General features: G+C 44.5%; 1 protein-coding gene across 1 annotated transcript in view; it reads left to right on the forward strand.

Annotated features, from left to right (window-relative positions):
• Window positions 1-17,551, forward strand: part of LOC149361708 (uncharacterized) — a 173,264-nt gene that overhangs the window by 59,964 nt on the left and 95,749 nt on the right. The window contains exons 8-12 of the mRNA XM_089567465.1: window positions 1,189-1,269; window positions 4,529-4,780; window positions 7,369-7,376; window positions 10,305-10,386; window positions 17,008-17,137. Coding sequence (XP_089423591.1) covers window positions 1,189-1,269; window positions 4,529-4,780; window positions 7,369-7,376; window positions 10,305-10,386; window positions 17,008-17,137 — 553 coding nt within the window. The remainder of the gene's footprint in view (window positions 1-1,188; window positions 1,270-4,528; window positions 4,781-7,368; window positions 7,377-10,304; window positions 10,387-17,007; window positions 17,138-17,551) is intronic.

Consider the following 17,551-nt stretch of genomic DNA (forward strand, 5'->3'; position numbering starts at 1 on the left):
GAGTGGAAAACTGAACTGCTAGAGCATCTAATTCGCATTCGGCCTAAATGCGCAAATCGACAATCCTTTTTTATTTTTGATTTTACGGGCAAGGTTATAATGCGAAATTGATGGCCGTCAACATCGATGGTGAGGTGCGTTTTTATATTTTATTAATCGGCAATCTCGTTCGAAATATCGACCGCCCAAATACAAATTTGGAAATTCGTTGAGGTGGCTTTCCTGCGCTGCATATTTAAAATGGCGTCGCTCTCATTTATGCATCAAATAGAGCCGCAGTTGTATTTTATGACGCAGAAGAAGTTAATTTGATGTCCGCGATGGTCCCGCGGGCAGCGGCGCCATGTTTTAATTGATAGTGCGGGAAAACCATCTCAACATGCTTTCACATGCCTAGTTTTGACGCTCGATATTTCGAACGTTATTGCCGATTAAATAGTTATAAGCAGGGCTCAACTTCGATGTTGATGTCTATTTTTCAATATAACCTTGCCCATAAGATCAACAAGTTTATTAGGTAACTTAACTTAATTATTTTGTTGATTAATTCACATGAGATTCGTATTGTATCCTTTGCTGTTCAATCCACCTCAACAGAGGTGGACTGACAGTGTTTAAAACGAAAATCTCTGAAGGGTAAAACAACGAGTGTGTATATACGATATTTGTTTTTAATATGCAAGTAATAGAGGGTGATATTCTACCTCAGATGTTGAACTTGACATTGAAGAGAGATCGAGATTATGATTTTACAGTTGAATTGTCAGTACCCAGCCAGGAACGCCTTGCACTTATCAATTCCGCTTCACCGAAAACTTGTTTTTGTACATCCGGTTACGACCGTCTACTGTGGATACCGTGTATAGAAAGGAAAGTTTGCGAGAATTGAATTTTTAAAGGAAACAACAGCTGCTGTCCGTAAAATGGCCATAGACCAACCGGTACTTATTTTTCGAGACATCAATACGACGCTTTTTTTATTTTGCTAGGCACCTTGTTCAAGTACACGTAAGCGTACGTTCTAAAGGCCATGAATATATACACTGTGTAATTTGTTCAATAGATGGTGTCGCCTTGTGTGCGATGCAGACATTCACCTAAATTGCGCCAGGTATCAAGGCAGCGCTCGACAAGCATTGGCTTTTCACTGTGATGGAGGTGTGTAAAGCAGTCTCTCCTTTTGCTTAGGTTGCGTTAAGCTGATCGCCGAAGACGTCGAGGGTGGCGTGGTTTCGTCTCCGCTCCTTCTCGTGAAGAGAGTGATTGACCGTAAGTAGAAAGCTTCAAAAACTTGATGAAGCATTTCAACCGATCAGAAGCGGTGCCTGGCATATCGAAGTCGGTGGCTAATCTGTCAGCTGTTATCTTATTTGGTCTTTTTGGCGCTCATTGTGTTGAGCGTGCATAATGTTAGAATCCGGAAGAATAAACACACTTCGATATTCAGTTACATAAAGCTCTAACTTTATGAACCTCAGTCTAACGAATATCTCCATATTAAAAGCATCTCATGAATCACAGGAAATCTATCCTTTCCATGTAATAATAGTTAAGAGTTAAGACAAATGAATTTCAAAATTTAAAATATTTGAGCTGAATGAACTCCGGAGCTGGACCTTGAGTATGCATCATCGGTTAAGCGAAGTTTCTCTGCCCACATCCCTTTCACTGCCCTTCAGATTCCTCTCCAATGGGCCACTAGCGTAGCATTGCTAACACGTATAGTTGCAATTTCTGAGCACTACATGAAATTTCGTCCTGGTTTTTGTTTCTTTTACATATTTCTTGGCGTACTCCTTTTTCGGTAACAGCTGAGATTGGATGACACACTGCACAGTAGCAGCTCTGTTTGAGGGTGGAACAGAAACCCTTCTGCATTTCAAAGAAGCTTCATATCTAGCGGATGTAAACACGTGGAAGTTTCACTAGAATATGGCCTTGCTACACAAGCGCTGTCAGCGGTACTGTAAAACGCGTGTATCGGAGAAGCAAGCTCGCCTAATCACAGCGAACAACCTTTCTATAGGGTACTAGGAAGAAAATTTCAGAGCCTTTATTTTAAATTGCTGGTATATGTAGGCAGCTGTTTAGTTTATAGCATCCTATCGCTTGTCATGCACTTCCTGCACATTTTTGTGCAAAAGCACATAAAACGTTTTTGAAATCTGAAATTGCGTGGACAGTGTCGTGCTTGTGAAATGAATGCAAGGCTTAGGCTCACGTTTCAAGTTATTTTGATTCTTTACCTCCCCTTCTTGTCCTGTCAGCACGACCTCAAGCAATGCGTGGTTGCGCGGATGTGAGCCGATGAAGTATGCGAAGAAGAAACATCTTCATATTATTAATATTATTAGATATCGTGCGTGAGTATTCGGTTGTTTCAACAGTTTACTGAGTGAGAATTTCTACAGGGTCGCTTAGAGTTCACACTTCTGGTTTTAGGCTAGGAAGTTTTAGAAATCCTCTGTGCACTGACACACCGGCACGTTCGAATCTGTTACCTCAGGTGCGCGTGCTGTTCAATATAGAAACGCGGCGTGGCCAGTTCTGCTTGCTGAGCGCCCCGTAGCGGTGAAAGGCTGCTTCAAACGGGACGTGTGCTATACGTCACTCTTCCCCTTCCGGAGCGCCTTTGTATTTCCGCATTCGTAAACAACAAGAGATGAGGCCTCAACACGAGGCCTTCGACAGGGTTTCACCACTTCCGTGCCGAGCACTGCACTCTGATTTGTCTGTTGAGTACAAATAAAGCCAGATGTTTCGTCTCGACAATGTATTTTTGACTGGTGAAGAAGATTGTCTCCGAAATGCTGCCGAACGTTACTTAAGCGGGAAGACAGGGATTTGAGCACGGAGGAAGAGGAAGCACCAGGGCTATGCAGCCAGCGACCTTTAGCTCCTAAGATGTCACGCGCCTCTTGATATACGACTGAATGTTTGGTTTTTTATCTTATTGTTAACAAAGTGTAAATGATGTTTAATATCGCCGTACTGAATAGGACCAGTAATTCATGTTCTTCATCAACTCCTGCTCATTTTGTACTTCAATCCGGCGCAACTACAGCTCCTACACGAACAATCAGACTGACACAATATGAATAATTCACTAAATGTATTGAGCGCCAAGAGCAACTATCTTTAATAGCTAATTTTTTTTTAATCGGCTTCGAAAAAGGTTGTTCGAGAGCGACACATTTAATGCAATAGTTTATGCATTTTGGAAAACATTGCGTGAGAGTTGCTTAAGTGCAGCTTAACATGCAGCATTCATGGAGTTCAGCTAATCCTTTACCTAAGGCAGACAAGTTAACGTATCCTAAAACAAAAAGGCCTTAATCTTCCAGATATGTTAATCTGATGGCTTGCTGATTACCTGACCAATAAAGTATATCTTTGTCCAGCTGCCTACAGCAGATCGATTTGTCTTCGAATCCTCTCGGTCTGACCCCAAGGAAGTGCCCTGAGGCCTTTACTTACTGAGCTGTACATAAATGATTGTCAACGTGGTTGCCAGTGCAACACAAATTTCTTGTGTGGCTGATGAAAATTAACTGAACTGAAGTCTAGACAATATGCTTCATTAGTGTATTGAGTTTCCTATGGTCGCTAACCCCGTAAAAATTGTTCTTCGGACAACACTAAAAAATCCATCAAAGAATGCGTATCAACTCTGATTATTACCATTGAGACACGTTAATAGTTCGAAGTACCTAGTGTAGCAATCACTAAGGATCATTCCTGGAACTTGCTTATATACATCTCTTTGTCTTCGGTCCACAAGCTGTGCTCTATGAAGCATAAATGGAAATTTTCTCCCAAATGTGCAATTTCAGAAATATTACACATATACAAGACCGAAACTTGAGAATGATCAAGAGTAGAGATCCCTATTTTAATTAAACAGAACTGTATATAACTTGAAGGCGCTCAAAGGAAAGCTGTTCAAGTTAAAAACTTTTTTTATCCTCCTGAGCTTATGGCAAGTAACAATATTAAATAACTTGAAGTGCGAAGCAGGAAAGATGCCTTAGCTTAATCTATTCACTATTTAATCACTAGTTACTATAAGACCTTTCCGTATACTTATCTCTTCTATCCACGCGCCATACTCTACATCATAACACGCACTTTCTTACACCACAATGTTCGAAAACTGACTGCCATAAATACCTTTTCCGCATGCTGTTTCCGATTGAGACCTCATTACAGCTTAGTCATGGTTCGATTTGCAAGGACTGATTCATTTTCTCTTACATCTGCTATGTATTCTTGTATGATGTCTTAAATAATGTGCTCCTATCCTGCTTGGACAAAGTTCTGGTTTGCAGTACGCAATAAATAAACGAAATGAAAAAAATAAACCATTCCGTATCTAAGCCGCAGTTTGTATCTGACGGCCGCATTGCATGGCACATACTTGTTTTGCCATTGCTAACAAATATCCTCCCCCCCCCCTCTCCCCCCCCCCCCCCCCCTCTCCGGACTCATGAGTCCATAATGAGTGATTCGCGTCTTATTTTGTTTGCAGACATTTCCAAAATGAAGGCGACGGCTGACAAGACGAGAACGACGGCGCATGAGCTGGCCGACCTCGTTTCGAAGCTTGCTGAGAAGCTCACATTCCCGTCGACAACATCCAACGTGGCCAAGGTCACCGATAAGTGCATCACCCTAGCTCCGAGGCCCGTGCCGTGTGAAGCCGTCCTGAACGCCAAGGCGCTGCTCAATGCGCAGTCCGGCTACCTCCCGCTGGTGCGGCTTAAGTCACTGATCTCCACACGTTCCGCTTTTTATTTCCTTTGTTTGACTCCATCTCGCTCTGTAGGAAAGGCTACTGAGGACGCAGTAGCCGATTATACCTCGAATAAATAGCTTGAAGATAATAAATTGCTGCGTTACACAATGAGGGATGTGCAAGGAATCTAATTTAACAAGAGGATGGCTCCTAATCGCGAAATTACCGTTGACCGAACTTTTAGCCAAGCATATGTGGAAACTACAAATCTCCAGTTTTCGTTTACAAGCAGCCCTCAGCATGCCTAGCATTCTTTTCAGCGCCTCTCCTTCTTGACGCGAAGGCAGGGTGCTTTCAAACGGACTTAATTACCATAGCTTCTGCACTAATAAATGAGGAAGCCGGGGGCGAATGAGAGGCACTTTAATTATGCTGTGTGGGACACACTTCTGCAGTGCAACTTGGTACCGAAAGGGGTGCATGTGTTTGAACTGCTTCAAAACAATTGTGATCAAACATTGATGCGAAACCGATGTTTTAGTAATATTTTTCTATTTTATTTAAAGTATTTTGGGTTCAAGAACAGACAAGAGTTTTAACAAATCGAAAATGTTCATGTACCGCACTCTGTTGTGCACAATATTTCTATGTGTTTGAGGTAGGCTGTATGAACCGCAGAGAGCAATCGATATGAACGGGCAAATAAAATGTTTTTTTCAAAAAACATTTGCGTGCAATGCGCATGTTGAATTCCTGATGAGTACTTTTGAGCAGACATGCTCCTGGGAAAACACCGTTGAGCTGTTCAATTAGCCCGTTAATGAACCAATTTTACCCTCTTTTTCAAGGAGCTGAGGATTTAGGCACCAATTCATGTCGCACAAATATAAGTTTGGTGTAGAAACAAAATTAGTTTTTTTTCTGCAACTATACTGTGAAAAGTTTATTCAGAATAGTTTCTCTTCATTATGCTCAATCTGCTGCTATTCAAAAGCAACTGCCACACTACCTGAATGCTATATGCAGCTTTCTTGTCCACTTGTGCAGTGATTAAAAGAACACATATGTGGCATTACTATGTCCTGTTGTCACGCTAAACATCAATTGTCGCTGTTGTTCGAGAGGCACACTGGACGCCTTGTCAGCCAGTTTCATTCAGTGCACCCGTTTAGCAAAAATGTAAGAGAGTAACTTGTTCTAATTGGCATTATGAAGTTCGAAGTGTGTTTGCCTTACAACTCATTTAGTATGGACTACAACTTTTGTAGTACGCGAGAAAAAGAATATTTCAGTTGTTGCTCCTGATCAACGCTGGGCGTTAGAGATAAAGATAGAAATAGCAATAGTAGCCAGAGTGTAAGCATCTCTGACAAAAACCATCAACTTTATCGAATACATTATGCCGATGGTCTCGTTCTGATTAAGGCATCATAGTGCGTACACCATGCCTTGCGTACCGCCAAAATAATATGTAATCTCTGCAGTAAAAGGAAGTAAAGGAAAGGCAGATGTGGCTGACTTGATCTGCCACAGTAAATATTTGTTGCATTACTAATTCCACAGAGTCTAGGAATGGGAAGTCGGAAACTTTAAAGGGTGCTATTCTGGGTAGCTGCTTCGTAAGATTCTTCCGGCGGGAGGGAAGCTACCAGTAAAGTTTTGCGTCTAAGTAGTGTACAATCACTGAGGGCCTCGTGGCGACTGTACTGCTTGCAGAAATGCTTCTCAATGTCAACTGGTGCATGATGAAAACCACCAGAAAGTCCGCACATGTTTGTGCGGTATTGAGTCTGATCTGTGTTTGTGTACTTTGATTAGAACGTAATGAAACGCTTCAAGAATAGAGGAGGCAGCTGAAACCGAGCATCTGTGTCGAACACAGCTGTGGGCTTGTGATCTTGGGCAGACCTTTGCATTTCTTACCCCTCCTTGAAATATATGCCCTAGATTCGATTTCTGACATATTTACGCCGTTACCTCAGGGCAGTAGAAAGCCGCTATTAGGTGGCTTCTTTCAGAATCACGGAGGGCCTGTGATACAGCGGCAGGGGCAAGATGGCCATCAAACACGGCCGACCGCATGCCTAAGCCGATTGCTTGTTGCTTTACTCGCAGCAGCGAAAAAAAAACGCAGAGAACAGCCAGCGCCCAGTGCGGTCGGCGCAGACTCTTAGCTTCGATGTGCCGCTGCGGTGGCTCAGTGCTTATGGCTGTCGGCTGCTGACTCGAAAGACGCGTATTTGAACTCAGCCGTGGCGGTCGAATTTCGATGGAGGCAAAATTCTAGTGGTCCGTGTCCGCGATGTCAGTGCACGCTAAAGAGCCCCACGTGGTCAAAATTGCCGGAGCCTTTTACTACGGCGTCCCTCATAGCAATAGTTTCTTTGGGACATTAAAGCCCTATAAAACATAGACCAACCCATAGCTTCGTGACCTGGACGAACCAGGAGAGAAACGGGCTATTAAGGCTATGTAGGTGATTTGAATGCAGAAACATTTCTATTATCATGGCCTACTAGTTAACTTTTCTTGTTTATTAATTAGTACTAGTAGTTAACGATCACTCTCAAAGGCCTTTAGAGTAATGGCCTCTAAGGCCGTTACCTTTTGCGGTCTTGTGCATGCACTTCCAGGCACCTTTGTGCGGTAGCGGTCTTGGTCTAAAGGAGATGGCCTCGACTCAGCGTGAGAAGCTCAGCTAGAAACCAGCTACCAAAAGACAACGGGGGGGGGGGGTTGATATGGTGTCCAGCTTTCGCCGGTCTCATCCAGAGATTGGGAAGAAAGTTTATAGAGCAGAACAGTTTATACAGCAAAGAGATGATACAGAGGAATTCACAATCACTGGTGTCAGCACATGCAAAACGACTACAGTACGATGCAACTCATGAAAAGTAACACTCGAGGGAGACTACAATAGAATAGTAACCTCGCACCTAAATTGCACTAACAAAAGAGGGAGGTAACAAAACAGAGCACAATTTTTGCACCGCGCGCTGCGACAGCCAGGCGACCGGAGGGTCACGGCGGAGGCGTCCCGCAGGCTGGCGCACGCTGCCTCGCAGGTCTATGGCTGGACAACTGGTGTTGACCCGGGAGACAGTCGGGAGTGCTTCTCTGAAGCTTAAACGGCGGTGCGGGCTGTCTGACAGGGGTCAACGCCCTTCATGTATCGGGGTGTGCCGCGTCTGTTCGTTATTCGTGCCAAGGAAGGCACACAGATACACAGAGTATTAAGTGTACAATGTCCTTCTGATCTCGCGCTTGGTGCGCGTACCATTGGCCAGACGTAGAGTCCAGCTTCCAGAATGTTGTAACTCTTTCTTGCGATGCGGCGCTTCCGACGCGCGAACGACGTGAAGGTATCACTTAGCACGCTCAAGGCTACGCTTTCTCCATTAGCAATGCGAATCATTTTCGCCAACCCTCTCGATTTTTCACGGCACGCGCGGACATGCTTCCTATGGCGCCGCGTCAGCTAGCAAAGTGAAGGGGACAGCAAACGAGACAAAGTTAGGCGCTCTCTGGGGTTCTTTCTCCACTGTTCTAGATTTCGCTAAAGCGCGCGCTGGAGATATTGCTTCCGCGCTGCGCCGGTGTTCCGAATGTGCTCTGAATTTTCTGAGAAAGCAAGGACTTTAGGTTAAAAGGCCTTAAGGTCGAAGTCATAAAATGGTGATGGCCTTCACGTCAAAGGCGTTTTCCTTAATGGTCTTCCCTTTGGTCCAGAGGCTTTTGGGGGTCTCTCTATGCATTGGGTCCTCTGTTGGCTCTTATGGTTACTATGGCAGTTCTGGTGATGCCTGTCATTCGAATTTTCGGACCGTTGTGTCTGCCAACGATACCTTGCTTCGTTGCTGGTGAGCCAGATAATCCTTTCGCATTAAAATCAGTTAGTTGCTACGTTTTTGTTTTGCTTTGCAGAGGTTCTTTTCTGCGGAAAGTGCCTCATTGCCGCTTCAGCGATGTGAGCGCATAATTGCGCGCGTGAAGGCAAGTTTCATGCGTGCCGCGCGGGCGAAGCTGCTTCCAGCTGTCGCTGTTCAGATTGCTGGGCGTGACTGATATGTGTTCATTCATTCATTCATTCATTCATTCATTCATTCATTCATTCATTCATTCATTCATTCATTCATTCATTCATTCATTCATTCATTCATTCATTCATTCATTCATTTTATTTCTACTCTTGGCATACAAATTACCAAAACACTGACTGAACCCATAGCCAGAGGCTAGTGTGGAGTTCAGAAACAAAATATATGAAGGCAATGACACAGCACTTGTGAAAAATGAAAAGCACAAAATCACGGCGAAAGACCCAAATACATCATACATCAAGGAAAAAATAAAAGGAATGTTGAATTTTCATTACACGTTGCCTTCATCGTGACGTCGTTCTTGAATTTGTGCAGCTTATAACGTTGGTTGGAGGAGCCACTCGACCTAGCCATGTGCGGTGCTGCATTCCGTCTTAAGTGATGCTGTTATGCTTGTCTCCTTTACCGCCACCCTAGTTCACCCCAACTGTCCCCTTTGGTGGCATTTTGTTCATCCTATCAATCAAAACACACTACACTCTACATTCCTTGCACTCGTGCTCGAGACAGTATGCAGAAGTATCGATCCTTAGCGCAGAAGCTGAGGTAAATCGAGGCAACACTGTGGCAGCAGTAGAGGTGATTTCTTTGCATTAGTAAAAGGAGGGTGGATCAATAAACCCCATATTTCTTTGGTTCACGTTTCACTGTTGCCGTATACAGTCAAATGCCGTGAAAAAAAGTGCCACCATCATTAAGTTTGCAGTTCAAATTTGGACGTACACACACAAAAAATCTGTTTCACTGCAAATTACAGCTCACCGATCATTTTGGCAGGCATTATTGTACTGCTTTCTGGTCAGAACAAGTAATTTCGGCAAATCAGCAGTATGTTTTGTTCGTGAAACATCCGATACTGGATTCCCAGTTTCTGCAGCTTGCAAGACATCTAGACGGCCGTACTGTCTCATTAAAACGTACCGGATGCCGCATCTCCTTCCGTTTGGTTTGGCTCAGCTGTTGATTGAAGCGTAGCGGGCCGTGTAGGTTGCCGGGTTTGCGTCACACTCAGCCTCGTGAAGGAGAATCTGTGTTCAAATGAAATGGAACGAGAATTTCAGCGGTATGAGTATCGATTTATCCATCCATCTTAATATCCTTTGGGAGGCCATTTTAAGACGGAATAAACGTGGAACAAATTCTCGGGAGGTAATTACTGTACGTTTCAAGCGCTTCAATATGTAAAATATACAAACAGTTGTCAGTATTCGAATAAAATACCATTGCGAGCAATTTGAATGCTTTAAAATTAATTGGTTACATAGCTTCGGGCTTGTTTCATTTTAGGGAACTTTCACTTTAACGGACATTCGTGTATGGTTGTCATAAGCTTAAGTTTATTTCATTACAGCAAGCAAAGCACTGCGCTGCTGTATACACGAGCTGAGGCCGCGTTCTACGAGAGATGATAATGTCTCAATAGAAAACTCTGACCCACTTGCATTCTTGTTGGCTTGTGTTACTTGCAGGCATCTGGCATCCTCGATGTCGTCAACAAGTACGCAGCCACGCTCACGGTGACTGACGCTGGTCTTCAGCAGCTCCAAGCAAGTAATAGCCCGGTGAGCGGACAGACTCGCTTTAGTGAAAATGACAATGATTTCGGGAAAGTCAGCAAAAAGCACTTGAGCCTTCCCTTGTAGAGAGCTTCAGTGATTGCCGACCGTAACTATACCATACTTCACATATCAAAATGGCATAATTCTCCACTTTAAATGGTTAAAAATGGCTAGTAAAGTTTAAACAGCCTTTGATTGCGTTTCAAATCTGCCTTATAACTAAGAGCGCAAGAGCAGCATTCTAGTGTGGATGGCTTTTCCAAGCCAGTCGCCTTCGGCTCACGAGATTGGTCAGCGTGTAGGGTGTCGGAATCAACCGACGCGCGATGAACATGATAGCAATTTTAGCAAAACGGAAGTACTGGAGCTCACAATAGCACGGTGTGAGGCTAGTCGGTGCTGCATTCCGAAAGAAAACAGCGCATGGAACAAGGACACAGCAAGAGGCGCACGCGACCACTCTTGTGCGCCTCTTTCTTTCTGCGTCCTCCTCCTACGCACTGTTTTATTCCGATACGAAATACCAATTTAGCCCTCATGTCTTAGAAAGCGCAGAAGTCCTCTCTAGAGCTTTATAAAGTAAGAAAAGGAGCACGGACTAGGGATATGTGAAGCCCCAGGTGTTTTTATATTGTGCCCGAATGAGCTTGTAGACTTTTTTTTACCTTCAGTGAACATATGACGGCTGATGATTGAGTTCAGTGCATAAGCTTATTCTGACGGTCGGTATTAACTTAAAGTTAGACACCAAAACACATTGGCACAGGAGGGTGACACGTTTCAGCACTAACGGTTCCAATGGTCCTGTCTATTCATGAATGAAGACAGATCTACCCTGAAGAGCAGGTTCATTTCATTTCTTTGCAAGAATCAAGTGACATCTACTATTTAGGCGTAACAACCACGAATATTCTATATTGTAATACCTGTGCCAAGCAGTTCCGATCAATTATTTTCTGGGAGTAATGCTTCTCAAGGTATAAACATTGAAAGGGCCTCATGAAGGTTAAAGACTTTGTTACCTTTGCACTATAAGTCCTAGGCCCTTTTGCAAGGCACATAAAAACAAACGATGCGATGCCTCTTAGAGGAGGCTCTACAAAGAATTGCCGCAACAGCTTGGAATCGGGCTATTAACTGAAACCCGTGACGCAATCGTGAGCTCCTTATTTTTTTTTTCAATCGGGAAGGGGCTGTCAATGTCCGCTATTGTTCTTGAGCAAGGGAAGTAGATGGCATGTAGAAGCCCAGTGAATGCAAAATCGCGTTGGGTATTTCTTGGGATGGATATAGTTGGTTAAAAGCTTTGCGTAGTATATTGGTGCAGTATATAGTAGTATAGATGCGTAATGACGTTCATACCTTGGTAAACAAGTTACCAGTGTTACTATGTAATGCTCGGGTCCGGAAAAAGGACATCCATTGTCAAGTACGTGAGCATCGTTTTTGATGCGGGTGAAGCAAAGCAACCTGTAAGCCCACTTTGAAGTCACAGTCATCGTTAGGCTGTTGAAACCAAAACCGAAACGGTACGAAAAATAAATTCGATTATAAATTTTTTAGCGGTCGTAGGACAACACCACGTGTTAATCCATCTGTATTAATGCCTTACGCTTTATCACGAAAAGAACACGCACACAGAAGGTTGGGGCCCATATTATTGTAAACTTTTATAGCTAGGAAATGCCAATCGTTGATATACAGGTGTCGATTTTCCGGGCGAATCTCAGAGGCTAGTTACAACAACGTCCACTTCGAAACAGTGACCACGGAGTTTGTTTAGGTGTGAGACGTCACTAGTTTGCATCTAGAGACGGGAGATTTTTTAATGCAATTTTCTGAACAACGAACGTCTTTCTCTGCCGTGCCGACATCAAAATGCCAACGAAGTGCTATTGAATTAGTTTTTAGTCGAAAATTTATATGAGCAATGCTCAGTGCCTCTTTAGGCTCCATATACCATACCACACAGTGTTAAAGGATTTAACGTCACTGTCACTTCATCTCTCCCATGCAAGATATCACTAGCAAATTCTTCTCAATCCCAAGTAGTGGAGCTAGAATTGATCGATATTCAATTCAATTAATTTTTATTTCACCAGTAGACAGGGCGCCTTTCTGGGCTAGCAGATATAAAGCATAGCTTCAGTTGGTGTACTAGGCAGCCTGGATAAAATTTAGTACAACGGATGAATACAAATTAGCCGTATAATAGTCAGTATAAGTAACAACTTTTTGTACTCATTCAAGCAGAGCTAATCGTAGTCTTCATAGTATAATTAATATTACCAATGATGCATTAGACATCAATATTTCAAAGAAACTACAGCAGACACTTATATGTATATATATGCTTCGAGCATCTCAAAGTTACGAAATCTCAAACCTTACGCTGCGGATTCCTTGTAAGCAGAAGTGTACCTGTTCGTGAGTGTCTTGCATTTAAACGTTTCTTGTGGCTCAGCTCGCTCTTGTGTTTCTTACTATTTTTAACTCTCTCAGCAAGGCCAGGTGCCCTCCTCAAAGGATACATTTCTTGAAGCCGCGGAAAAAAGTGTTGCTGGTGGGTACCAAGACTTCGTTTTCCTATATTTGCCTCGTGTGGCATGCAACCGTCTCTCACTGAACCTGATAGATTACACCTTGGAGCAATGTATTGAAACAATGTCGTAAATTCTTCGTCATAGCTCTCTCTAGCTTTGCTCCTGCAAAGTAACTTCAGTTGTATAATTGGTTGCTCTGGCTGTGTGACGTTATATTATCTGCTGAGGCAACGCTTCAGTGGAGTGATAACTGAAGAACAATTGCTCGCACAACGTATTTACGGGGACGCAGCGAACGCTTAGAAAAGCCATTATTCAGTCCGCTGTACAGTTCAATGCAAGCTCTTTAAAGATTTCTTTATGTACAAAGCCAAACTATTTTCACACAGTGGTTACGGGAGTCCGACAAAACAGAGAGATTTATTGCAGCCATGAGCAACTAACTTTACCTTAACCGAAGTTGTAGTTATCGGTATCCTTACGGTTTTCTCTATCCTAGAGGTAGGGTGAAAGGCTTCCAAACGAATCTTTGTATTGGCTCACTTGTTCCCGCAAAAAACTTAACCGCTTGGCGATAGCCACATTCGTGTTCGGTGGTGAACCGCCGCAACTTCCGCCAGGGCTGAATTTAAACCTGAGGAAGTTTCAAGATAAGGTGCAGAAACATCTACTACAGCCTCGATTAGCATAGAAGCAGTTTTTCGTGACTGCAGTCATTCCAAACAAATATGGTTGGCTCTTACGTCACGAATGAAGTTATTAAGCCACGTGCCACCTGCGTTTAGCATAAAGAAGCACTCATTAAAAAAAGCATCGAGCCAGTATTCCCATTTGTTGCCTTTCTCAGTTTGTTCACGGCACGCCTGAGTTACTATCTCTTCCAAGCTGGTTCTTTGTGCAGCCTACCGCACTCGCTCAACTAGCCTGCGATGGACCCTTGTTTTTAGTGGCCGATTGTGTGAAGACTTGTCACTCGCGCTGTCATCGTGATAAATACGCTTGGAAAACTATATTCTTCCAGAGAGAAAGATAATTTCGGAGAACAGATATCGCCATATCTTTCAAAAACGTTGGGCGTCGGTGAACAGCTTGAAAATGGCAACTGTTTGCTAGGCAAGCAGAAGAAACGAAGGCTATGAAGCTTAAGTACAGCAAAATGACAACCCATGTTTTCCTGATTCCTTCCTTTTTTCCAGCAGCGAATGATAATCGCCCCTTTTCGACGCTGCAGAAAGCTATAAAGATTTGGCAGACTGCGTACCTCTGCTACCAACCACAAATAGCGTATGCGTACATGTCTCTAAAGAGTCCGGTACGCCCACGCCTTTGCCTTTGGGATCATCTGCACATCCACTTTTTCCGTCTCATTGCAGAGGTGTACAATAATGCTATCCTAAACTTCTCTAATCGCGGCTTTTAACTATAAGTTTGAACTCATCTTCTAAAATACGCCAGGCAGATTCCTGGCCATATTGAATTTTCTCGAAAGGAGCAAAATTACGCTTGCGTCAAACAGGCGTGCTTCGAGATCGTCATTTAATGCGAGCCATCTCACTCGAAGATCACTAAAGTCAACCGCCCCCCTCACACCGCCATTTTCTTCGTGCGACACTTCCTCTTAAAGGGAGGTATTTGAGATCCATAGAGAGCAGGCGAACAAGGACTCTCTTCAAACACGGATAGTTGCACTGACCTCAGTGTAGACTCTGGGCCGGGTTGATATAGCCTGTGTTTTTTTCTTTCTGTTTGGTTGCCACCGCACAGCAGTGTTATTCTCAGGTCCCAACGAACACGAGGCAGGAGCGATGGCTGAGATTATGACGAAAGAAGAAACGAATAAGAATGCAGTTGAGCTGTAATAAATTGGTCTTTTCGAAATATAGTTTTTTCTTCTTGAACAAAACGGAAGCTGGTACACAGGTTCATTCGTCAGAAGAGGCCATCGCTTCCAAGTGCACTCTGGAAGGTAGTGTAACGTGCACCTCCACATCGGTGGATGTTCTATTGGAGCGCAGCCACGCAGTGTAAAGTGGTGGGGTTTAGAAGCTAGCGAGAGGGCTAGCTGTACGATCGGAGTGCAGTTTTTCTCAACTTGCCATTCGCAAGCTGAATTATAGGACCGCGCCTAATCGAAGATTTCAATCTACAGATCTGCGTAGTGTTTTCAGGAAGCAACAGACCTCAAGAGGATGACGCTCGTATCGGGCCTGTCTAAGGCATGTCGAAAGCTTTCGAAAAGGACATAAATGCTAATGGATTCCAAATTCGGAGGTGCATTGAAGGGTCCCTCTGGTAGCGACGCATCAAGACGAGTGAAAGTTGGCAAGTTCCTAAATCTCCTCAGAGCGGCACGGCCGAAGGATATCGGTTTTTTTTTTTTATGGGATGTCATACGGATGGCCATGAAGGCGAAAACGGTACGACGGTTTCGGCGACGTCGGCGTCCGTCTGGTGTGTCTACCATCTAAGTGGTGTTTAGAGGGATTTGCCTCTTTCTATCTTTCACCTGTTAACCGTCCCCTATCCTCGTGCCCATTTCCCCCTGTCCACATTTAGGGGAGAGAAGAGAGACTCCAACTAAGAATGACTCAGAAAAATAGAAAATGACCAAGAAGAAAATGACAACAGCCGCGCTGAGTGCAAGCCGTCGAGCCTCCCGATTGGCTATCTGTATAAAAGTGAAGCTTGTGAGCGCAGTTCCTGGCAGAGCTCGGGAAGAGCAACCTGATCGAGGCTGCTCTTCCCGATAAACCTCTCGCGATGAATCATTAATTTAACTGCCCCCCGCCACGTTGTGCACTTTGCTCCCAATCTGGAGAACTTGATGTGGCACGTCACAAGGTAGCCCACCTGCCACCTAGGTTGCTCCTTTGGACATTTTTCGTGGATTTCTTGCTGGAAACATTGTAGAGTTGTGATTTTTGAGGTAACTGCAAAATACACATATAAAGTAGGGCCGAGTGACCCTCTTTGCTATCTGGGCATGTTCGCAAAGTCCCATTCACACGACGGACGAAATCGGTTTCGTCCGAGTGCGGACGCAGCACCACGTGACCTGACGTTACTGGCTCCGCCTCGTCCGTAGTTAGCGCAGGCTTCGCAAGCCAGAAACGGCCGCACGGGGGCGCGGGTTGCACACAGCCGCCTGAGCTGCACTCTGCTGGGTTTTAAGAAGTACAACTCTTAAGACTGTAACCTCATCTCAGAGCGAGCTCACCGAATAACCTCAGTTAATCGAATTTTCGCTTCTCTTTTGCTAGAACAGCAGCGCTTTTGTGCGTTTAAATCGGTGTGGTTGGCGCGGTTCCACCGCCTGTCCATTTACTTAGTGTTGGTGGAGCTGTGGGGTCCGGCACTTGCCACGCTATTGGGAGTAAAGTGCAAGGAGGGCAGTGAGAAGCAATGAAAGGGCGACGTCGCGGAAGGGAGAAGTTTACCACAACTGGCTTTCCTGCCCGCCCGCCCGCGCCGTCGTCTACTCTCTCCATCCGCCATTAGCATGCGAGCCGCTGCCGCCCGAGATGGAGGCGGAGCCAGTGACGTCGGGGGACATAGAGCTCTGTCCGTGGTCGGAACCGGTGATTTCATCCGTTGTGTGGATCGGCCTTTACAAACATCTGATGTTTTCAACGTTTTCATCCGAGAGGACCATAATCGTCATTGAAAGGGTTAAACGTTTCCAACGTAGCGGTTTCAAGGAACGCAGCGTCAATGCGTTGTCCTGTGTCGGTCTGCGCTGGCTATGAGCGTCGAGTGTCATTCACATCCAACCTGTTCCTTTGCTGTACACAAACTACTGAGGGTATAGACAGTGGTGCATGGACAACGCCGCATGGCACGCAATGCGTTGTGCGTAAATAGCGCCTAGCCGCTATTATCGTGCTTAGCTCATGCAACCAAGTGCGCAATAAAAAACAAATGAAACATGGCACATATTGGAAGCGTTAAGACGAAAAAGCTCAGCCAAGAAAGTTTTGCCTTTGGCGATGTGTGCCGTTTTGGATGAGTGGAGGCCGCTCATTGTTGAGTGCTCATAGCACTAAGGCGTTTTTAATTTAATCAACACGCAGCTGCCAAAGCTCAGCTACAGGCTCTGGGAGACGACCTCGCCAGTAAGGCCAATCTCGTCTACATCGATTCACTCGAGTACCCACAGGACACGTTGAAAGCCCTCGACAGGCATGTAGGACGTCGCTACAGGTGAGCGCGCACATTTTCCGCCCTCAACTGCCAACTCAACGTCCATTAAGAGGGGGGGGGGGGGTGTTCGATGGTCCTGAGCTTTAAATGACGAGTATCATCATTCTACACCATGAGCAGCCCAACTACGCCCCCTGCAGGACTATGATGGCTTCCACACGCCTCGAGTTAATGCTGTTCTGCGCCGGCTGTGGCTATATTATCAATTCAAGCGACAAATTTATGAACGCCGTCTTGACTTCAAACCTACTGCGTTTGTCTAAGAAATATTTGTGAACTGCTCGCATTACATATTCCTATGCACACTAAGAGAGATTTAATGCATAGAAAATGCATTTTTCACCAACACCGATAGGAAAGTGCTTCTTTTCTTTCTCTTTGGATTCTTTGCAAGCAGTATAAAAACGACAGTGT

Source organism: Amblyomma mixtum, chromosome 2, assembly GCF_055824585.1.
Source record: "Amblyomma mixtum isolate Tamu chromosome 2, ASM5582458v1, whole genome shotgun sequence".
Lineage (NCBI taxonomy): Eukaryota > Metazoa > Arthropoda > Arachnida > Ixodida > Ixodidae > Amblyomma > Amblyomma mixtum.